Source organism: Cydia amplana, chromosome Z, assembly GCF_948474715.1.
Source record: "Cydia amplana chromosome Z, ilCydAmpl1.1, whole genome shotgun sequence".
In the NCBI taxonomy this organism is placed as follows: Eukaryota; Metazoa; Arthropoda; class Insecta; order Lepidoptera; family Tortricidae; genus Cydia; species Cydia amplana.
In genome coordinates, this window is record NC_086096.1 from 35415073 (window position 1) to 35440540 (window position 25468).

The window sequence follows — 25468 nt, forward strand, 5'->3', positions numbered from 1 at the left end:
AGTTAACTGAACTCAAACATATTCCTGCACTATATGTTGACAACGAAGCAGCAGTTCGCTTGGCACATAACCCAGAGTTTCACAAGCGAACAAAGCACATTCGTATTCGACACTTCTACGTTCGAGAGCAAGTTGCTGAAGGTGCGATGGAAGTCAAGAGAATTGGCACTGCAGATCAACCAGCTGATATTTTAACCAAAGGACTACCGCGGCCAAGATTCTCTTTCCTTTGCCATGCCCTTGGAATAGTATTGAATAAGGGAAAGTGTTAAAGGAGTTTTTATACTATCTGTTATAGGTATTCAAACTATTTACGTGTGACTTGCATCTTACTAAACTCGAAAAGAAAGATATATGTCATGTATTGATTATGTCAATGTCGTATGTGAAAATAAAATAACGTATTCGATATGTGCTATATTTTAATTAATCTTCTAGTAAAGTGATCATTCTTCAAAACCGTGTCCCAAGGCGGACACCATTGCGGCTCTGCTTACACGCATGTGTTAAACAACATCACACTCTTGTCTTACTATATTTCTCTATGGTCGGAGTGAGATCTATCAGAATGATAACAATGCGTAAACCATGAACCATGGTTAGTCGATTTGTAACTTAAGAAACGTCAGGTAGTTGCCTGGGTGAAATCAAAGATGGCGTTGCGGAGCTCTCACCTGGACAGTGACAGTTGGCGGCTATATAAGAAGGGCGGGAAAGACCGGCCCGGGGACATTATGATTGAGGCGATCGAGCAAAGCGGTTGTGACGTGACGTTATCTCTGGCTGGCACTACTTTTCCCCCAATTAAAACGCCTGGCATTTTTATATTTGAATTAAATACATAATAAGCTATTATATCACACCAAAATCAGAGCTCTATAAATTGCACACCTTCGATTGATTTTACAACCCCTTTGTTGCCCAACCACTCCCGCACCCACCGCTAGACAGCTGCCAGGCGCCCGGATTAATTAATAATGATAGTATGGCCTAATAACTAGAGGGGTTTCGTTGCTCTATAAATTGCATACCTATTTACGTGGCTAGCTCTTAGACCATAAACTAAAGCACACAAATCCTCCGTTTTTGGAAATCGGTAAAAAATAAAAATGTCCGTGTACGGTAACGAACTAGGTTATAATTATAAAACATGTCAAATAAGCACATACTTACCGTTTTCACTTCATATGGCCACAGGACGGACACGCCATACATCAAAAATGATTTGCGTTTATATGTGTGCGCGGCACGTCTGTACACGCGTCATTGAGTTTCTGACGGAATCCTGACATGCTCTCAGTAGAGCGACTTACGCACACATTCATGTCGCGGCCTGTCGCGGGCGAGGTAATCCGAATCGGGGCGGGGCGGTGCGTGTCCGTTCTGTATGATAATACTATTACTTATTCTTTGACATGGCAAGAGAAAACGATCGTCACTTAAGTACAGTCGGCGACAAAAACAAGACAAATTATGCACCTTAACTCCTTTGCTATAAGACGTAGAATTGTGTATTTTGATACAACCGTAAAACGTGCATGAGTTTGAATGACTAAAGTCATACGAACAGCCGCCGCAATACAATCGAAATATGGAATATTAGGTACGCGAAAGTCTGCGTAGGGGGCGCCACTCCCAAAACAACTAAACAATCTAAGGGTCTACCGCAAACGAGAGAGTCGACATTTTGTTATATAACCTCTCTATCACTCTTGCATATTCGAGCGATAAAGAGGCAGATAGCTGAGTTTCGATTTCGTGTTTCCTGGTAAGCCCTTTGTAAACAAACCGCCTTGATGTATCAATGTCATATTTGATTGTCTGTCAAAACTTGTCAAAAAACAGTTTAAGCCTTAAGGTACAGTATGTATAAGTTACTCTATGGTATACTTAAGTCACTAGTGCTGCACTCTGGCGGAAAAACATTGCAGTAATACTCCCTATTACGCTCACAATTTAAATAGACATCCTTAAAAAATAACATGAAATTTGACATGAACATTCCACAGTCACATTCATGGTCGTCACAGATTAATAAATAGTTACTACGTAAGTCTGGTGGTTGGTAGGGTCGACTACAAAGAGATGTATCCACTTTTTCACCTTATTACAAGGCAGTAAGGTGAAAAAGTGGATACATCTCTATGTAGTCGACTGTACTAGCTAAGCGTTGGTAGCCTAGTGGCAGGGTTGGGCAGTATTTCAATTACATGTATTTGAAATACGTATTTGAAATACAAATTAGTATTTTGTATTTGTATTTCAAATACTACCTCAAAAGTATTTTGTATTTGGTATTTCAAATACTGCACTCACATGTATTTTGTATTTTGTATTTCAAATACTTCAAGCTTCAAAATACATTTCTATAAATACATTTTATTAAATTCTATAATCCTAAAATGTCTAATCTCTCGCACAAGCTGTGAGCCGACCGCGAACCTCCGATCCAGCCGAGATACAATTTTCATTGGCTGGATACTGGATCTATATTAGGTCAACTTCTGCGTGGAACCTTTCGTTTAAATCTAGGGGATAGGGTCATTGCAGTAGTTTCCGTCCATGCACTAGTTTTCGACGACTTGACGGATTATCAAATATATATTTCATTTTTAATTTACTACTTTTTGCGAAATATTCATCTTCCTCGCGTTGTCCCGGCATTTTGCCACGGCTCATGGGAGCCTGGGGTCCGCTTGGAAACTAATCCCAGTAATTGGCGTTGGCACTAGTTTTTACGATAGCGACTGCCATCTGACCTTCCAACCCAGAGGGTAAACTAGGGCCGTAATTGGAATTAGTCCGGTTTCCTCACGATGTTTTCCTTCACCGAAAAGCGACTGGTAAATATCAAATGATATTTTGTACATAGTTTCGAAAAACTCATTGGTTCGAGCCGGGGTTCGAACTCGCGACCTCCGGATTGCAAGTCGCACGCTCTTACCGCTAGGCCACCAGCGCTTCCTTTCTGCGAAATATCATTGTTATATGTAGACAGATATATTGCTTAGACGCCTTAGACATAAGGATTGAAATCAGTCCAAATTTGTGCAGGAATGTAGGTATATATTCAAATTTCGCCAAGTGGACGTAAACTAGAGCTGGACGAAAACTAGCGCAATGACCCTATAAGTTTATATGAAAGGATATTCGTTAACGTTAAAACTAAATGCTAAACAAAAAAATAAATAAAGGTATATTTTGTAATTGAAATACATTATTTTGAACACTGTAATTTGTATTTTGTATTTCAAATACCCGTCACCAAAGTAGTTTGTATTTTGTATTTCAAATACTTTTAAAAATGTATTTTGTAATTTGTATTTCAAATACGTGGAAGCCAGTATTTTGCCCAACCCTGCCTAGTGGTAAGAGCGTGCGACTTTCAATCCGGAGGTCGCGGGTTCAAACCCCGGCTCGTACCAATGAGTTTTTCTTATGTACGAAATATCATTCATTTACCAGTTGCTTTTCGGTGAAGGAAAACATTATGAGGAAACCGAACTAATCCCAATAACGCCTAGTTTCCCCTCTGGGGTGGAAGGTCAGATGGTAGTCGCTTTCTTAAAAACTAGTGCCTACGTCAATTCTGGGGATTAGTTGTCAAGTTACTAAATAAAGAAAGGTCTCAACTCAAGATTGATATTCATATTTTTTTCGCAACCGTGTTCTATTGTTAATATATTAATCTAAAAAGCGGTACGATTTTTTTTAATTCTACGGGCTGAACCATAGAGAAAAAAATACATAGAGTGCTCACTCCATACATCAGTTTTAGTATCAAAAAGACTATTAGCATCTAGCATCGAGTAGCGGAACTACCAGTACTGCTACTTGACAATAGATGTAGCACCGACCGGAAAGTCTTATGCTGTTGAGATAAGACTTTCCGGTAGGAGCTACATCTATTGTCAAGTAGCAGTACTGATAGTTCGGCTACTCGATGCTAGATGTAGGCACTGAAATTAATAGTCTGAACTGATGTATGGAGTGAGCACTCTTGTCTTACTATATTTCTCTATGGGCTGAACACACTGCACCCTAAAACAGTTAATTTGCTTGTTGCAAGCTACTATTAGCGCCATCTAGTCCTCCAGTGTAACTTCAAGTTCAATACTCCACGGTAGATGTCGCCACACAATGGCCCCATATTTTACTACTCGCCGCTAGATGCCGAGCGCTGTCGTCGTTTTCATGTTTGCCGTTTTTGTTTACGACTACCTATTACCATAGAGAAATATAGTAAGACAAGAGTGCTCACTCCATACATCAGTTCAGACTATTAATTTCAGTGCCTACATCTAGCATCGAGTAGCCGAACTATCAGTACTGCTACTTGACAATAGATGTAGCTCCTACCGGAAAGTCTTATCTCAACAGCATAAGACTTTCCGGTCGGTGCTACATCTATTGTCAAGTAGCAGTACTGGTAGTTCCGCTACTCGATGCTAGATGCTAATAGTCTTTTTGATACTAAAACTGATGTATGGAGCATAGAGAAAAAAATACATAGAGTGCTCACTCCATACATCAGTTTTAGTATCAAAAAGACTATTAGCATCTAGCATCGAGTAGCGGAACTACCAGTACTGCTACTTGACAATAGATGTAGCACCGACCGGAAAGTCTTATGCTGTTGAGATAAGACTTTCCGGTAGGAGCTACATCTATTGTCAAGTAGCAGTACTGATAGTTCGGCTACTCGATGCTAGATGTAGGCACTGAAATTAATAGTCTGAAGGTCTGAACTGATGTATGGAGTGAGCACTCTTGTCTTACTATATTTCTCTATGGTATGGAGTGAGCACTCTATGTATTTTTTTCTCTATGCTATTACCCTATTACATACGAAACTTCTACTCGCTCTATTTTCTTTTGCGTGACAATTTATAACAACCAAAACTTACGACGCGATTCGGGAAATGAATTAGAGATTCACTATTCTATGACTTATTTATTTAAACTTTATTGCACGATAAAAATTGTACAAATGGCGGACTTAATGCCTTAAGGCATTATCTACCAGTTAACCAATGGGTCAAACAGAAAACTTATACTTAGTGCAGGATTGTAGACTAAAGCCCTTGCTACACGGTCGCCGACAAGCCTTCTAACCGTCTGACCTTGGTCTGTCCTTGGTCAGTTTTGGTCAAATTTTGTTGGAAACAACTGTCTACACGGTCCGTCCAGACCAAGGCCACGCGGTCTGAGGGGCTTGTCGGCGACCGTGTAGCAAGGGCTTAAAGCTTTGGATTCCTCCGAAAACGGTGCCGTCATATGACGGCCGTCATATAGCGGCCGCAAAAACGGCCGTCTTTAAGGCGCTAGACGCCGTTTTTGGCCGAAAACTCTAACATTCTAGAGTCTATATCTTCTTAACGGTTCAACAAAAAAATATGAAAAAAATATATATGATTTTACGTTTTATGTACAACATTTCTAACGTTTGACTTGTTCCCTATGACTTATAGTTTTTCCAAAAAAGGAACATTACGACAGGCCGTTTTGCGACTAACTTTGCCTATTACTAGTGAACGGTTTATTCGATTAAAGTTATTTTTAAACTAGAATAATTGTTTTAACAGATACTACAAATGCAACGTAGAATAATGTTAATAAATATTTTTTTTTAAGAAATCGAATATTTTTCAACATTTTGTGCGTATGTAGCTCGAAAAAGGCGTGGCCGGCAGTCGTGTGCTAGCTTTGAGACGAGGAGGCTGTGTCGCTCGTCGCTCCGTGCCTTCCTTGTATTCTGCATGCTTGTTCTGAGCCGAGGTGCAATAAAATTGGAGTTATTGTGGCCAAAGATTAAATAACTGCAGAATGTTGAGTTGGTTGTGACGCGCTTTAGCGCGCACAACACGGTGTTTCGCAGCCTATTATTACGAACGTAATGACAATATTTCCACTTATGTTTGAGAAAGCTTCATTTCAAATATATAAAAAATTTTTTCGAACATGCGCCGACATATTGCCATTAAAATTTAACGTTTTTAATAAAGTTCAATTTCTAAAAAAAATTGATCAACATTGTTGGCAATTTATGTTGTAGGTATATACTATATAGTTTGATTCAGAAACCATTACATTTTTAGGATTGTTACCCATTAAAATGATGTTAGTTTATTAAGTAAATCTGAGGGCACGGCAATGCCCCCGCCAAGTCGAGCAAAAAAAGAGGCACGGCCGTACCATCCTTTTCTCGAAGCGATTCAGGCCATTTTCGACGTCCTGTAATTTTGTACTGGCTGAAGCTAAAACCCTGAATTTTCAGTAATATATAGGGCTAAACATGCTTAAGATATATTCTCAAAAACATTCAATTTGAACTAGTAGTTTAAGAATGATTGTACGTCAAAGTTCCTTATTTTCGACACTGACACACTCACTCACTCACTCACTCACTCACTCACTCACCTACGATCATCATAATTCTAAGGTACTTCTAGTATATCCACAAGCTTCAAATTTTAAACATAAGTAGTTTTCAGCTTATCAAGCCATAGAAAACCTAAAAATATTGCAAAATCAGTCACGTTTTAAAGATCTAAGAACTGCATAAGTAAGTTTGTAATCCCATATAAATATTTGCTATTACAAAGTTACTGTTGCAGTTCCTACAAATAGTAGGTAGTAAAGTAAAGGTACACTACGATGTACGATGTGAGTATGAATGAAGATGTGTTTCTTTATGATATGTGTATATATTAGACAAAACAAAAAACCTAAGGAAGGTAATAAACACATTAAAAAATGTTGGCTGACGGCGTATTGCATAAAGTATCATTCTATGGAACTAACTATGTCAACAAAAGTCATTAGTAAATTCATTCATCAAGTTTGATTACTTACATAGTTAGCAAGTTCCATCGAATGACACTCTACCAATTCAATACGACGGTTATGTCAATTACACAAACGTGCAGCATGGTGCGTAACGGGATGGGTAAGTAATATATAATAATAATATAATTTTATACGGCGTTTTAAACAGGACGCGAGTCGTATTAACCGTGAAATGTAATTTACGACCTCCACTAAATGCATTATCTACTCATACTCAAACAACAAAATATCTGCAAACAAAAGGTATACGAGTATAGCGCCAACTGCACGCCTCTGGGCTGTATCTTATTCTTTGAACCTCGTGGCGGTGCAGCGATACAAAATTCACGTACGATCGCAGCGAGCGGGGTAAGCGGGTGGTGCGGGTACAGAGCGCTTAGCTCCGCCCTGACGCTCAAGGGCATTGGGCCTTCCAATCGTCTTAAGCTTTGGATTCCTCCGAAAACGGTGCCGTCATATTACGGCCGCTATATAGCGTTGACTGACGTCACCAGAACGTTGTCTATGTAAACAAGATGGCGCGGTTTCCTAGACGGCGTTACGTTACGTTGATTATCAACGTAACGTAAGATGACGGCCGTCATGACGGTGTCGATAGTTTCGTGAACGTTTTATTAGATAGCGGTGACGCCATTTTGAATAAATGACACGAGATTTGAATAAATGATTCCGTACTACGATTATTTTCCTCTTCTGATGATATTTCATCCTCCAAGTAAATTATAGATGATCAAGCAAATCTTGTCAGTAGGAAAAGGCGCGAAATTCAAATTTTCTATGGGACGTTATCCCATCGCGCCTACATTTTTCAAATTTGCCGCTTTGACCTTGGTGGATGACGGTGTGTTATGACGCCGTGGTACTTTCCACATGTCGCCACCGTAAAGACGGCCGTCTTTTGCGGCCGCTATATGACGGCCGTCATATGACGGCACCGTTTTCGGAGGAATCCAAAGGTTAAGGGAAGAGGGAGATCATTCCATAGACGAATAGCCTGAAGGACGAAAGAGTTGGAAATAAAGCCAGTGCGGTGATGGGGAATAGTCAGTTTAAGACTTCGAGATGTACGTAACTCGCAACCGGGACGCGGTGCTACAAAATTAAATTTAGATTTAGGTAGTCGGGGGCGGCTGGATCAAATAATATAGAATAAAGGGTGCAAAGAATTCTTAGTGACCTACAACTATTCAGTAGCCTGTATAGTTTGTTGAGTAACTCCTGGCTAATATTAGACTTGCTAACTGTGTAAGCAAGTCTCTAGGAAATTGTCATTCAGAGACAATTTTAATATGGCGGTTTGTTTACATAGTTACACCTTAGTGCCATATCCTTTAAGGGTATAAAGACAATAAAAAAACGAATATTTGTAAAATGTTTATTTCCATAAAGACACTAAAACAACACTTTTCAGTGAATACAGCTCACTCTAACGTCAGAGTCTAATGCTTTCGCATACTTATAAAGCCATAGGTAGATTTATATATCTTTACTACTACAACGTATCAAGCGATCCCTAAATTTAGTTTTTTTTGCATTACAAAAAAGGTAAACAATATTGAAATATCTTTTTATTGAAAAACACTTTTGAAAAAGAAGTCTCGGCAAATATGTATCAACTATTAATCATATACGATTATTTAGGAACATTATTTTGATTTACTGATTAAAAAAAAGCGTTCACAATTAAAAGACGTCAAGATCGCGTAGTCTTTTTCTAATGCTAAAAAAACGAACTATAGATGCTGAGCATTCGAACCGTAAAAATATTATCTTGGTTTGATAGTGAAATTCACTGTCAGTAATCTCGAATAATGGTAATATTTTTAAAGATCAAATACCGCACAAGTTCATGGTTATAGGTACTTTGAAATAAATCCAATATGTTGACTTTGGTTTTACAACAAAAATTAATCAGAATATTTTTATGTTTGTTAGGGTGGTATTCCATCTGTCCAGTATCTTGGTCCAATGTGTATTTGCATCTCACATTTTGCTTCATGATAAAGTGAGACGCAATGCACATTGGACAAAGAAATTGGACAGGTGGAATACTATACCACCCTTTGACGTTTAACTTTATTACTGGAATATTCAAAAATAACCGATTCACGTGACTTATTCTAGGGAACAGTTATTAAAAGTAAAACACAAATCATAAAGGAATCAGAGTACCTATAGCAAAAAGGTATGCGTATAGCGTATATGCGTAGCATATTCGCCTTTTTATTTTGCAAAGTAAACGCCAATGGGTTGGCAACTGTCAAAAGTTTGCATAGATGGCGCCATCACCGCTTGCCCCTTTATCTAGTTTTGTTCTATGCGATTTGGCATAAAGGGCTAGCATCCAGGCCGTCAAATTCCATAGAACTAGAATTTTCCACAATTCTAGGGATTGACAGGGCAAGCTAAGGTAAATGCAGGTATTAACGCCCCCCTTAAGGCTATTTTAGAATCGACCATAGTTTTTAAGTATACAGGTTGCCCTCAAATATACTTTTAATTTTTATATGCTAATATTATGTTTATAAAAGGTAATTACAAAGCTACCTGTACCTAAATAAAAGGATTATGATGTAAAAATTAATTTATAAAGTTACTGAGTCGATTGTTACTATTGCCGACCCATAATAATGGCTGTGAAGCTATTAACGATTTTAAGCAACTATTTCCGATCGTGATAAGCTGATAAGAGAAAGTATGTGCCCAGCAGTGAAACTCATATATTTATACATATATGTATATACCTACGCTACGCAGGTGTGGTGACATAGTTTCCATAGTGAATTATTTTAAAAATTTCTAACACTTTATAAGGTAAATATTTTATATTTCCAATATAAACGAAAATTTCTAGGAACTTTCACGCATTGCTTAGTTTGGGGAGATTGATCTGTGTTAGTTTGAGTGTGTGTATTTATAATAATGGGTACCTATCGTGTCACAAGAGTAAGTATAAAATTAAATTATATATCTACGATCGGTAATAGCTTCTTATAGTTACTACTATTACCGATTACTTTGAATCGGTGATAAAATAAGTAATTTTACAGCGTTAAAATAAGAAAACTAGATGATGAAGTGTATGTCGGTAATAGATTTTTAAAAAGACTAATTGTTTGAGTTTATTCGGGTCCATAAAAGTACTTGTGTTGGTATGTTATGATAATATAAAATAACGCAAACATTAAACATTACGTTGTGGCCGTTACCGACTTACGGATCGTTGATAGCTGCTACAACTGAAAGTGGTGACGCTATCACCGTTCTATTTTAATTTAAAGTTTTAAGTTTTCAATGAAATTTTTAAGATAAATTGTGATGTTAAAACAAGAATTTATAATTGAATTGATACATTTAGTAATAAAAGGTAAAGTACAGTAGTCAATTATTTCAATAAATGTCTTAAGCAGAAAAGTCACGTACTTACTTGAAAGTACAAGCGCCAGTATTACATAACCTGCGTCCACGCTACCCGCGCCGTAATTGACGTAATTTATCTTTTTTTCGAACCACCACTCGAAATAACGTTAACCTACCCGACACCATAGAGAAAAAAATACATAGAGTGCTCACTCCATACATCAGTTTTAGTATCAAAAAGACTATTAGCATCTAGCATCGAGTAGCGGAACTACCAGTACTGCTACTTGACAATAGATGTAGCACCGACCGGAAAGTCTTATGCTGTTGAGATAAGACTTTCCGGTAGGAGCTACATCTATTGTCAAGTAGCAGTACTGATAGTTCGGCTACTCGATGCTAGATGTAGGCACTGAGATTAATAGTCTGAACTGATGTATGGAGTGAGCACTCTTGTCTTACTATATTTATCTATGCCGATACCCAAGGAACAAACGCTTGTAGAAGTCTACCTACCTACCGCCATAGAGAAATATAGTAAGACAAGAGTGCTCACTCCATACATCAGTTCAGACTATTAATTTCAGTGCCTACATCTAGCATCGAGTAGCGGAACTATCAGTACTGCTACTTGACAATAGATGTAGCTCCTACCGGAAAGTCTTATCTCAACAGCATAAGACTTTCCGGTCGGTGCTACATCTATTGTCAAGTAGCAGTCCTGGTAGTTCCGCTACTCGATGCTAGATGCTAATAGTCTTTTTGATACTAAAACTGATGTATGGAGTGAGCACTCTATGTATTTTTTTCACTATGCTACCGCTGAAATGGTTCTGGTATCGAAAATACATCTAATTACCTAAATAGATCGGTAATACCTGCAGTTTTTCGAGAGGTCGTTAATAGCTGCGTTTACCTTATGCTGGCGCCATCTGTAAAATATACCGGCCAACCCCATTCAGGATTTTATTATGCGGAATATTATTTTTGTGTTATTAAAATATCTGCTTTACAGACGCGCTCAAAAAGTTCTTATCACAGACTAAAATTTTATCACAATTATGGTCCATGGCAAGTTTTTTTGAGCGTTTTCGTAATTGTAAATGTATTGCAAAATTGTTACCAGTTGCGTCTAGTTTTTACCACGTACATAAATAAATAGAACACAAAAAGCAAAAGAAAATTATGAATTAATCAATACCATTTATTCAGTGCAATAAACATAGCTCTTAATATCATAATTATAGAGATCATTTAGTCTCCAAGAGTAATAATAGGCAATTTAGTAAAAGCCGAATCTCAAAATAATACAATTTTCATAAGACATAATTTACATAATCATAAGTACGCTACGCAAAAAAATGTTCTACTAGTGAGTGTTAGTCTGTTAGTAAATAAAAATGTGCAAGTTGCGGAAAGTTTCAAAAATGTTGGAAAAGTTATTGAAAATTTCAGGAAAGTTTCATTAGGGAATTAAGGAAACTTTCATTATGGAAACTAAAAATTTCGATCCCCTTACAAAATCATGAGATGTTTTCGAAATATTTCAATAAATTTCGCAATTTTGGAAACTTTTCGACGGCAAAACATTATTTGTATATAAGTAATTTTATATATAGGTATGTTAAATATTACAGGCATTTTTACTGGAATGTGTGAAAATGGCATAATTTGAATGTTTACGATATTTAACGCTGTTTTATAATAATATCACCCTTTGAACGCCATACGCCGCTCATAAGTTATAATGTATGTATTATACATGACAACTTTAGGCATTATTGGCGTCCAAAAGGTAACCTCACAATTCTGTCAAAACCAGTGTTACAAGGCAAATAATAAGGGCTCATTTAGACGGTGCGAGAACTCGCATTACATTGCGTCATTTGAGCGGTCGCTTGAATTTATTTAACCTCAATGGTCCGCAATGTAACTAAAATCGTATACGAGTTCGCGCGCCGTCTAAAATAGTCTAAATGAGCCCCAAGCGCTATGCATTCTACCATATATCTAGCTAATGGGCTAGCTTACAAATGTTTATTAAGCTCATGTAATTTGTATACTGTTTGTACTGTTCCACAATATCAAATGTAACAAAACTACACTGTGGCTAGTTCAATTTAAATACGCTAACACTATTCTAAAACTACAGTTTAACCCACGAATTTATGTTAGTGATGGCAAAAAAAACCTACCCTATGACCGCCAAAGACGTCAACTGACGGGCGCGGCTACAACCCAATATCAACCTTCGTGCATTCAGACAAGGTTCATGATGGCGTGGCGTTCAAAGGGTTAATAAGGATTAGAATCGCGATCCAAAGGTGCGCTGTTCATTTTTGTTTTAGATAGAGTCCGTCTAAGCTAACTTTGCGTCGACTTTAATAGAAGTGAAAGAGCGTTATTTATATTAGGTTTTCATAGAAACTTGACATAAATGATCACATGGCTACACCTTGTTATTGCAAATGCAGAGTTAGCTTTGTCCACCACATTGGCAAACACCAGGGGGCCGATTTTTGAATTTCGAACGTTCGAATTTAAAAGCGAGTGGTCGAAAATACTCGTATACGAAAATTTGTCACGATTTTTTTCGCATGATCCTAATAATACCTATTTTTGAAAGTCACCATTCGACCGTGTAGTGATTGACTTTCGATGGTAAGGACTTAAAAAATATTTATATTTCAATCAAAAACTAGCTAATCTAATAAACACATAAAATCTAATAAATTAATTCCTTTGAGATATTTTTTTATTGGCGGCATATAATACAAATATGTGACTAAAATTATGGATTCCTACTTTCTACTGATAGAATTGAATACGAGTGGTCAATACCACTCGATTCTCAAATTCTATCAGTAGAATTTCAAAAATAGCATTTCATCGTTTTTCACTGATTTTCGAGTGACGAAATCGAATGGTCGAGATTCAAAAATCGGCCCCCAGGTCAGAGAAAGTGAAGTCAGGATAGCTATAGGAGGTTAAAACAGTCCTTAATATTAATTTATTAATATATATATTAATTAATAATTAATATATATATTAATTAATAATTAATATATATATTTATATTAATTAATTTTTCTTTTGAAGACATAGGTATTTCGAAAGTTTCGGGTGTGAAGTAGATCAGAAAATAGAGTAAAAAAATACCATATGACATGCCACGAAGACACATAGCCGTGAGTTAAACTATAGAATTATAACATTATCTTGCAGCTATTTCAAAATACTTTAACATTAAAAAAGAAATCATATTGGATGGAATTTGTATGTACTCGATAGCTAATTTTTTTACAATAAATCATTTTGGTAAAACTAAAAACTAAGGGGTTATGACGAGGTGAGACAAATATGGCAGCGGTTACAAATAAGCCTTGTACAGTCAGAGGCAGAAGCTTCAAATGACCATGCTACTTTAGTGTTCAGATCATTTTGGGCAATTCGTCAGTGACTATATTTTCTACTTGGACAGTCAGTCCCCGAAAATATTGAGTATATTTACTACCTTGTCGCAAAAGTACATTCACCATACGCGTTCGTTTGAGTAAAATTTATGCAGATAACTGTATAGTTTAAGAAATACGCTCGAATGGATAAACTCCTTTTTTGAAGTCGGTTAAAAAGCGCTGAAATGCTCAACATAATCTTCGACCGACTGTTCTTACAGAGTTATGAATTACACAGCTTGCTTTTAAAGTATTAAACCTACTACTAACACGATTTTTATATTGTTATGGTTCTACAATAGGATGTCCGTCCGTTGTCCCTAAAATATACGGAGTATTTATAATATAAACACCCTGTATACAACAGGTGAAGACAGTTCGCTGCTCTAAAATCATACGCACCGAACTCGATATGACATATCACACTAAATCGAAGAAAACAACATATATTTTCACTTCGAAATGCGGTTTTCATATACATAATACAATCAGCAAATCATCAATTGACATTATTAAAATTTAATTATAATATCGAATATAATTAATATAATTATTAAACATAAGTATTATCATGCCAATATCGTTAAATAAAAGTTACTTTAGGTCCCTATTTTTTTTAATTTCGATTTATTTCTAGAAGATCGTTTGGATACCAATTTCAATCTTAACGATTACAGCACACGATACATTTTACATATATACGTGAGGGGTATATAGAACTGCATTGAATGGTAAAGTGATATCATCGAGGTATAATAAATATATGTAATAATAAATAATATAGACCGGTATACTGTTCTCTTTTTCTACAATAGTTCCAATGCCTGCTGAGACCGGTTCATGGGTGTCTATTGTTGCACCTGGGAACGGGTTCCAGCAGGCGTTCTACATGACATAAAAGCTCTCCAAGGGGCCTCTACGTGTTGGATCTGTGTCCCCACGCAAGCCTATCAAAAAACCGGGATTATAGACCCGTGATATCCAAGGAGATACAAATAATAATATAAATAATATGTAATAAATATTTATTATAATATATGTAGAACAGTAAATAACTACAGAACATAATACAAATACTGCCCGACACTTATTGATTAAATTATAGTAAGATAATTTAGTTTTAAGGACTTTAAAGGTTGCAACCTTATTTTTGAATGGCTTCACTGTTAAATCATTTTATTTAACTAGCAGATACGTCTGCGAGCGATATTCCAAATTTTATATTAAAGGAAAAAAGCACAAGGGAAGGAATGGAAAGATTTGCGAGGTCCTGGAAGGCTTCCGTAGCTCAATTGGTTAAGAGCAACACACGGATTGTGGAGGATGCGGGTTCAAGTCCTGCCGGAAGCGTAACTTTTCCATTTTTTCCTTTTATATAAAATTTGGCTTCAGTGTTCTTAACATATCACATTTTTCGCTCTAGCATTCAAGCAGTAATAAAGCAATGAGACCAAGGGATGCAGACCATGCCCTGCTACGATATTATACCTTAATTCTAAGGTATTACGTACTAATATGCAATAAACGCTGACGTGTTTATTCTACTTTTGGTACACTCTAAATACGCCTATAGAAATCTCTGGAGGCAGTAAATTAATTATAATCAGTAAAGTATATATGTACCGTCGCCATCAGATATATCGGAGCGGCCAAAGCGCTTACAAATATCTGAACACGCCTCTATTGTCAAGGCGTTAGAGCGCGTGTTCAGATATTGTGAACACCTTGGCCGCTTCGATATATCTGAGAGCGACTGTACAAGTACCTAAAGGAAAAAATAATACAAAATTTAGGATAAGTATGACATAGTTTCTGTGGATCATGAATGTGTAGATTTTAGAAATTAATTACTATGCATACGTCCAGTACATTTCTAGAATTAGAACAATACGATTTTTTACACAGATCCTGTGTTCCTATTATGTATTAAAAATTTGGATTCAGACAAAACATATCAATTTATATCTTTCGGATCCAAAGTGGATAAGACTGGGATGATATAAAATGAAACCAATACTTTAAAAGATGTCACAAGGGCCGCACTAGAACAACCATTTCTTTGACCTACACCAAGTTAGTTATTGTACACTACCACAATACGACATACCAATTAATCCAAATATAAATAAATATGAGGAACACGTCACAACATACGTACTTTCGCACGAAAGTAATGTCATTTCTTAATGACAGTGGTATTATTAATTACCAGGACGATTCTGAATGTATGTAAACGTATAAAGTTCGAACTAGTCATACTTCTAAATGGTAAAAGTATTACATACTCAAGGTCAAGGAATTTAATGATAACTTTAATTAACTAAAAAAAAATCTTTTATCTCGTTGCAATATGATCTACCAATGAACATAAGCTCCCGATAGTTTCAAGCCCTTTGAAATTTGAAATGTCATTACTTTCCGCGCAAAGCACATTACCTCTTACCATACCAAAGGCACTCGTGCTATGGCAATCTAAATAAATGGCCACACGTATCATACTAGTCATAAAAGAGCTGGATTAAACTATCAATATTATTGATACTCGTATGTGGATTTAGAAACTTTCAGATTTTTATCGATTTTAATGATCGAGGTTGCAGGAAATAAAGTTAGTTTGATTACAGATACTGTAGTTTTAGAGAATATTACATCTCATTCAAAATTAATTTAAATGACATAAGTTGAAAAATGCGTACTAACAGCAGTCACATAAGAAGATATTGAAGTAATGTTAACGCATTACTAGTTTGGACAATTGTAATCACACAAAAAAGAGAATACATCAAATGAACGTATAATATAATAATAAATGATTTCTAACGTAATAATATTGATGTGACGTAAGCTTTCGCATACGTGAGCCTTAACCTACATTACAATATAATAAGTGAATTGTTAATTAATAATATCGATTAACATATATTAACAACGCATTATTGTAATACAAGGACTAGGGTTATGTGCACATTTATATATCCAATACATCTCCTACACACTTATAGCTACTTATAAGATTAATGTGGAGGCGGCACCGTCAGTATTAATGACATCATTATTTACTGACGGTGTTTAACCCGCTAAACGCAAACAGATTGTTAGTAAAATACATGACATTGAAAATAAGTACTAAGCCTCGGTGTACCCATGACACACAAGTGCGTATTTCAATAAAAATGAATCTTATATCGAAGAGAATTAGTATCATAATTTCAAGTGAATGTATTTTGAATGACAACCTGTTTTATCACTCTTGTGGTGAGATGCTCATGTTCAAGATAGCGTAATCATGGACAACTCTTTATCACAAAAAAAAAAAAATTAAGCCCTCCCCCCAATTTTGCTCTTAAGTAGATTTGCGTTAGCGAACTAAACTTAATTAAAGTGATTTTGTTATTTAAAAATCTAACGCGCCTGAAATTTGCGTGTTATCAAATATTAGATCACAGACAACGTAGTAAATAAATAACAATAAGTAATGTGATAGAGTCTTGGTCACATACTGACTTTTCTTAAAAAAGTGTTATTTGCTCCGTTACTCTACCAGGAGTTATAATATACTAATTTAGAATGGGTCAACTCATGGGTCAACTCGCTTGTTACACCGCTGGACTTGCACATAACCGCAAACATCAAGGTTATGCCACCGAAGTCATGTAAATGTAACAAGCCGGGCTGAAGATGCCACCGAAATGAAAAAAAAGAGCAAAAAAAACCAGGGAGTATAACAAACTCCTTAACCCACAGACTGTCCGTCATGGGTTCGCCTGTTCACCTTAGGCCCGCGGGCGTATCCACAATCATGGAGTGCCGTTTGGGGTGCCGTGGCAACCGAATGCTTGTGTGACTCGATAGGTAACTAGGCGGTATAACATGAGTTGCGTTCACGCGCGCGAGTCCATAATTAAAGTCGCGCTAGATGTATGGAGTCGCGCGCGAGAACGCAACTCATGCTATACCGCCGAAGGTGTTATAAGTGTACTAGTTTTCCAATTAGTCGCCAAAACGAGACACCCTTTTACTCGCAACCTTTGCCACCGAAATTATATAAAAGTGATATCAGCTTAATGAAGATGCCACCGAAATTATAAAACTTAAGAGCAAAAATACCAGGGCGTGTCCCAAACTCCTCAACCCACGGAGTGTCCGTCGTGGCTCCGCCTGTTGTCTTTAGGCTCGCGAGGGGTCTCGACGACCATGGAGTGCCGTTTGGGGTCTTCGGGCCTCCTTCGGGTGACCACGCCCTCCGTCGGCTCGGACACGCGGCGGTCGAGGTTGGCATGCCCGTGGCCTGCTGGGGAAAGATACATTCTCATTGCAATATCATAACCAAAAATCATTTTTCAGAACAATCCTTTATAAATCATTGGGACAAGTTCCGCTGTGACCGGGTGGTGTCGAGGTTGTGGCCCTATTTTATTATTATTATTTATTTATTCCTTAAATTTACATTTACAGTTACACAAAGCTACACATGTTAAAAGTTAATATAAACATTGAGACCAACAATTAGCAAAATCTATTATACATTGATTGAGGTCGGCTTCGTTATTGACTCTAAGGTATCGACTACTAACTGCCAAAAAACTAGCTTCAGTGCATTGGAATATGTCTAGTTCGCTGTCGCTGTCCAATATATCGACCAGGAGGTTCTCTTATGGCGTTTGCCGCGAAAGCTGAAGACGCCGGTTCGAGTCCGGCCTCCGTTTGGCGGTACTCACCTTGTCCCTGCGAGCCCGTGAAGGAGCCCTGGCGCCGCAGGGGCTGCGTTGGTGCGTCCGCGGGCAGGTAAGTCTGAAAAGACGGCCGGTTGTGCGCCACCTCCATAATGGAACCTGTGGATGAACCAATATAAAATTAATAGGAATTCGTCATTATGAAAAATGTTTATGACGCCATATTTGAAAGCGGCCACGTTTAACGGCCTCCTAGCCTAGTCGGTAGTGACCCTGGCTACGAAGGACGACGTCCTAGGTTCGAATCCCGGTAAGGGCATTTTTCTCGAATATTTGTTCCTGAGTTATGGATGTTCTCTATGTAGTGTAGTATATTAGTATGTACCGTTGCCTAGTACTCATAGTACAAGATTTGCTTAGTTCGGGGCTAGGTCGGTCTGTGTAAGATTGACCACAAATATTTATTTTATTTATTGCAGCACCGAATTCAACTTCGAGTTGAATTCATCATTATTTTGGTTTAATTAAATGTCACAGGCCAATCGGGTTAGTGTCACATGAAACTTTATTAAAAATTACGAGTACTATATAACTGATAACAAAAAAGGCATATTTACGATGTCATAATATATAAAGGGTTATGTAGCATAATTTAAAATCAAATTTCCTAAGTACGAAATTCCTAAAGACAGAACATCGAAAATCAAAATGTCTAATGTACGAAATTCCTAAAGATACATGTCCTACGGTTAATCAACCTACTATTTAAATGTCTAAAGTACAATACTGCTAGTGCACGAAAATACTAACGATCTTTTTTCCTACGTTCAGTTGACCTAAGTTTAAAATGTATAAACTGCGAAATTTTTAACGACATTTGTCCTACGTTTAGCTGACGTTAGCTTAAAGAGTCAAACGTACGCAACTTTATTTAAAAAAAACTTCCTTTATTACTTAACTAGACGGAGACCCGCTTCGCAGGGCTCCTATTTCTGGGTGGTTTGCCCTTCGGGCATCTGAAGCTACCTAACGAACCTAACCTACCTAAAGAACCTAACCTACCTACCTCCCTACGCTTTTTCCCCCAAAGTGTACTGTTTTCACGGACGTCACACTAAACTAAATTAATAGGTAGGTAAGTTAGGTTCGTTAGGTAGCTTCAGATGCCCGAAGGGCAAACCGCCCAGAAATAGGAGCCCCGCGTAGCGGGGCTCACTTAGGGTAAGAAGGAAATGTTGTCGGAAATATTGATTTTCAATATATTGTCATTAGGCTTTTTGAACGTAGCTATTTTGAGCACTAGACATATTGACTTTCAAAGTATTGTCCTTAGGTATTGTGTACAAAGGAATATTGATTTTCGATGTTCTGTTTTAGGAATTTCGTACTTAGGAAATATGATTTTAGAAATTATGCTATATAACCATATAAAGAGACTGTTGTGTGTTATTGTGCGACTATTCCCTGACCATAAGTATATGGATCACCCTTAGGGCGTCCGCTAGCTGGCGCGGTTGCACGCACACGGGTGAGCGGACAAAATAGTATGAGCAACGCTTACATGCGCGGACGCGTGCGACGGATTTGACCTACAGTGGCATCGTACGTGCGTCCGCGCAGTGCGCGTGCTAGCGTCGTAGATTACTAGTATATAGAACGAGCATCGATAATTGAGTTTATCGATATAGGAAGTCCCTACCTGTCAAGAAAATTTGCCCCACGGATTCCTATGTCTGGTTATGGCGTACGCTGTAACCTTCACTTTCAAGTAAGGGTTACATTAGCTCGCTTGCGCCCGTGACCTTGGCGTGTGGGTGACGTTTTTGTTTATGGTACATATTAAGCGATCAAAGGGTTAAACAAGTTTATGGCAGCCGGTGTCATCGTCGAGCATGCAAGCTGCATTTTTGAACTGACAGCTCGGATGAGGCTAAGTCTGGCAGAGATTTGGCAGTAGCAGCAGTGGCGCCCTCTGCATCAAGCGTCTACTTTCTACTTGTCAAGGTTCTATGTCTTATGTATAGGAGTTTGTAGCATTATATTACCGCGATCAAAATGGCTTAGGGAATAACCTTTCCATAATCACGTAAATATCATAATATTACGAATTGAGTGCTCTTGAGTTTCATTGTGATTGCGGTTCTATAATGCGTACCTATTTCTATTCAATGTTTCTGTATTGTGTGGTCCTAAATTCTAACGAGCTCTATTACCTTTATCTTAGACAAATGTATCTCTGTCGCAGGTCACGAACGGCCCGGCCACGACTTTACGCGACCGGCGGCGGTGGCGGCGACAACCGTAGGCGAGAACGAAAAGTCCGATCGCTGTGTCTCGCTCCAACCTATGGTCGCCACCGCCGGTCGCGCAGAGCCGAGCCGTAAGTGAATTAGTCAAGCAGTGTAATCGGATATAATAATAAAACCCCATTTTTGTTTATTTCAGGTGAAATAAAAATAAAGAGCACACGAAACGCGTTTATTAAGAATCGGAACTCATAAGAAAAGAAACAAAATCTACAACTAATTCTCACAAAACAAAAATCATTAATATAGATGGTCAAGCAAATCTTGTCAGTAGAAAAAGGCGCGAAATTCAAATTTTCTATGGGAAAATAAGCCTTCGCGCCTACATTTTACAAATTTGCCGCCTTTTTCTACTGACAAGATCTGCTTGACCAGCTATAAATAAGACCATTATAATACAATTGTGAAAACAAATGAAAGTTTTCCCTTCTAATTAAACCGAATAGAACTAAGTTTTTTTTGCAAATAAAAATAATTGGACATGGAGCAAATTGTGAAGTATGGAGTTTGTAACAAGTATTTAGTATAGACTTAAAATTTAAAAAAAAACAGGTGGGGTAAGTTGAATATACTTTATTAGGCCCGGGGTAAGAAGAACAGTTGAAGAATCCATGCAAGTGTTCCTCTGCCCCACAGTGGTTAATACCCCATCTGAGTCACTTAGTAAGACTTTGTTCTATACTAGGCTTGTCTAGTCATTATTAGATATATCGGAGCGGCCAAGGTGTTCACAATATCTGAACACGCATCTATTGTCAAGGCGTTAGAGTGCGTGTTCAGATATTGTGAACACCTTGGCCGCTCCGATATATCTGATGGTGACTATGCAATCCTAGTCTCATATTTTAATAAAAACAGGAACATATAACCCTATCCTAACAGTATATTATGTACTTAAATCGTAAATTTCACTTAGGTTTGTCACCAAAATAAAGAGTTAGGTGGTTTCTAGACAATATAACATATTTACTGGTAAAATAGGAACATGCATTTAGGAACTATTCAATCAGCCTTCATGAATGGAGTTTATTTTGGTAAAATTGAGATTTCTAACCTAACAAAAATGAAAATATCCAAAAAATCACAGCCAAAACATTTTAATAAAAAAAACGCCCATACTGATTGATATAAAGTGCACACGGGTAAGTGGGGTTGGCCTCCACGGATCTATATCTGAATCCCTAAAGTCTTTTCTCCTATCTTTGCATTCCCTAATATTGTTTGTCATAATGATCAGTTGTCCTAACACTAAAAACCCTAATTCTGGTTTCCCTAATTATTGATTGCTTATCCTAATCTTATTAAGCATATTTTCTTTTAAGCGAGGGTCGCAGTTCTAACCCTAACCTAACCTACTTTTGTGGCAGCAAGTTCTAAAACCTAACCATTTTTCAGAACCTTACATTATGGAAAATAATCATTATGACAATTGATCGTTAGGGCATGTGCCCATTAGGACAAACCAGTTAGGGTAAGTGACTTTAGGACAAACGTTGTTAGGGATTCAGAATGACACCCGGCCTCCACATTAGGGCCTGTTTACACATTCGTTTAGTGTTTACTGCGAGTTCACACATTTGCTACTTGATACTTGAGTTTAGTGGCAAACGTATGAACTCGCAATGAACACTAATTAATGTATAAACAGGCCCCAATGTATGCCAGTACACTTATTCGTATTGACCATTAAACACTCTCAATTTACAGTAATCCATTGGAGACTTCAAAAAGCCGCCCCATATTATAGAAGTTACGCTCTGATTTAAAATATCACCTTCAATATTACCTAACACCTTAAAAGCCAAGTATCAGTCACTTATATCATTTCCCTATCTACCGCACATACAGTCAGCAGCAGATGTTGCTAAGCGGGCGAGGTGTTCAAAATTACCTTTGGCACGCTCTTATTCTCTTAACAATAAAGTCGCGCCACGATCATTTTGAACACTTGGCCCGCTTAGCAACTTCTGCTGCTGAGTGTACGAGTTGTTTTATTCCAAACAAATAGTTAATTACTGCATTTTTTTATACTTTCTTCTATTTAAAAATATGGGTATCATCATAAAACTAATAAAATGTTAAAATGCTAAAGTTAAAAATATGGGTATCATCATAAAACTAATAAAATGTTAAAATGCTAAAGTTTAAAATTATAATTTTTATATAACTTAAATTCATTTTATTAACTATAATCTTCATAAAAAGTAATCTAACCTAAGTTACCTTATCTTATCTTACAATTTCGGGAGCCCTTGCGGATACACTTCAACCCATCGGGATCTTTTGTGCAATTACCCCTTAACCCCTCGTAAGCTTAGACACGAGTCCGTGCATAGGAATTTAAATCTATAGTATTAATGTCAAGGTTATTTTTTCGATGATCAAATTTGACAGGCCGCAGAGGTGAATGAACTTTCGCCCGCTCAAGAGTTTTTCGACCAACTCCTTGTGCCGGATGATGGAGCTCATGGGTTTGAATTCCTTTGGTTCCAGGTAGCCTGCTCCAAAGTCCTTCGTTCTTTGCCTTGCGAGGGCGTGATAAACACATTAGGTGTTTTACTGTCTCTTGTATTATTATTATTATTTTGCTTGTATGTAAATTCAATGTTGACGTGTAAAAGTGCCCTTGTGGCCTATTTGCTGAATAAATGTTGAAGTTGAAGTTGAAACTTCATCTTCGTCACACATTCGAAAATCGGTGTTGTCAATGTGCCATCATGGTCAAGACTCCTTTGATCTAACACCCCTAAGATATAACAAAGTTAATATCTAATATTTATCTTAATTGCTAATACTTACCTACTGCTACTTTTCAAGTCATCAATGTATTCGGGCGTCATGTTATGGCATTAGATTGTCAATATTAAAGTAATTTAATTCTATATCCAGTTGCACGCTATGTATTATTTATTTACCCCACAACCCATCACCTAACAACCACCGACACCACCGTCATAAGATTACGTTAAAATAATAAATCTTAGTAAATTACTCTGTTATCACACGGATGCTAATCGGCACGTCGCTTTGGTGTGTGAGCGAGATATATAGCGTGCTATTGCACTTATACGGATCCCCAGTAAAGGCCGTCTTAGTCACAAGGGAGTAATAACCTCCATATAACGCAGCGTGCTTCGTCATTATTATAAGTACTATCAGGCGTGGCTGACTTCGTGATTTCGTCGCTTTGCTATAAGTAGCTAAAAGTACATCCGTTCCACACCAATTTTGGTGGCTAGCCATAAGCCGCGCGTGGCGCTGTCGCCACCTAGCGGCCATATCTGTCCTGATCGTAACAGACGCGTTTTGTTAGAGAGTGAGTCTTCTGTACCTAGTACATACTATTATTTATTCTGTGGCACTATTAAATATATTTCCATTTTAGCTTTGTGCATATGACACTGTGACGTCTGTGACATTACTGCTATCTTATTTATAACTTAGAAACGAAAAATTTCATTTGTCTGGCAACTGACACAGGCACAAAACTCTAAGAATGTAGGGCTTAGTAATTATATAAGCGCTACATTAATAGATTTTTCTAAAAAAAATACTAATAGTATCTGAGCAAAGATTCGGAAACTACCAAATAGTAAATTCCTACGGGTTAGTAAAAATGAATACATTGTCGCGTTAATTCGGCAACAATTAAATATACCAGTACTCTACTATTATATTGTAACATTTAAATGAAGTTGTGATATAATTGTCATAGTTGTAGCACAACACAGACGTTTTCTGCGTAGCACAATAATCCAGCGGGGAACAAAGTAGGCACATTTTACGGCACTTTATAAAAAACAGCAAGCTATTTTTACTGTGATCTATAATGGGCGGTCTACCCCATATACTACATATGTGCCATTTTCAACCAAAAGGTTACTTATTGTAGGTTGTAAATAAGGCGCTATATACATATAGCTTTAACATGAAATCTCCTTTATCAACAACCGACAAAGTGGTACCTTTTGGTTGAAAACGTCACTATAGCGATCAATATCGTACAGAGGATTTACTAACTTGTAGTCCTCCTCACCCCTTTATCATTTCGTAATCTGCTATCTCTTTACATTTACCTTTGGTTTTTTACCTAATACTTAACGGACTTTATTACTATTATTAAATTGTACAACGGGACTTAATCGCGTATCTAAGTTTTTAAGATTTACCTCCGACGTTTCGAGGACGGCGTTGTCCCCGTGGTCTCGGAGAAGACTGGCTTAAGTTCAAGCGGATAAACAAGACCAAGTGCGGCTAGTTCGAAAAACTCGCGCGGTTAGAAGATGCTGATGTCAATTTAAGCCAGTCTTCTCCGAGACCACGGGGACAACGCCGTCCTCGAAACGTCGGAGGTAAATCTTAAAAACTTAGATACGCGATTAAGTCCCGTTGTACAATTTAATAATGTGTAAAAATCGTGAAAGTTTAAATCAGTGTTTATTACTATTTATTGAATACCCTGTTTGAAAATCACTAATCAAATTTATACCCTATCTTTTGATACTATACTTCGTATTGAAGTTTATATTAAAATTTGCCGTTACGGTAACATTTATAGTGCTCAGTTTTGTTCCTACTGCGGTATACTTATATTGTTTTTATCGAGCGTTCGTACGAGCTATCTAACCTTTTTTCATTATTGTTCTAAAAACAAAGTTCGTAAATAATGAACGCGACATAAGCGAAGATAGCCGGCATGTCCCAACCGAACAGCGCCACAACTATCAGCCAGCACTCCAGATAGTTCTATTTTGTCTTAGTTTTGTTCTTACTGCAGTATATATTGTTCTTATCGAGCGTTCGTACGAGCTATCTAACCTGCCGG

General features: G+C 37.3%; 1 protein-coding gene across 1 annotated transcript in view; it reads right to left on the reverse strand.

Moving 5' to 3' along the window:
* Window positions 1-17697: 17697 nt before the first annotated feature.
* LOC134661249 (rab GTPase-activating protein 1-like) overlaps window positions 17698-25468 on the reverse strand; it is a 72504-nt gene continuing 64733 nt past the window's right edge. The window contains exons 25-26 of the mRNA XM_063517235.1: window positions 18383-18496; window positions 17698-17955 (exon numbers count right to left, since the gene is read on the reverse strand). Of these exons, the coding sequence (XP_063373305.1) occupies window positions 17792-17955; window positions 18383-18496 (278 nt within the window). The 3' untranslated portion in view covers window positions 17698-17791. The remainder of the gene's footprint in view (window positions 17956-18382; window positions 18497-25468) is intronic.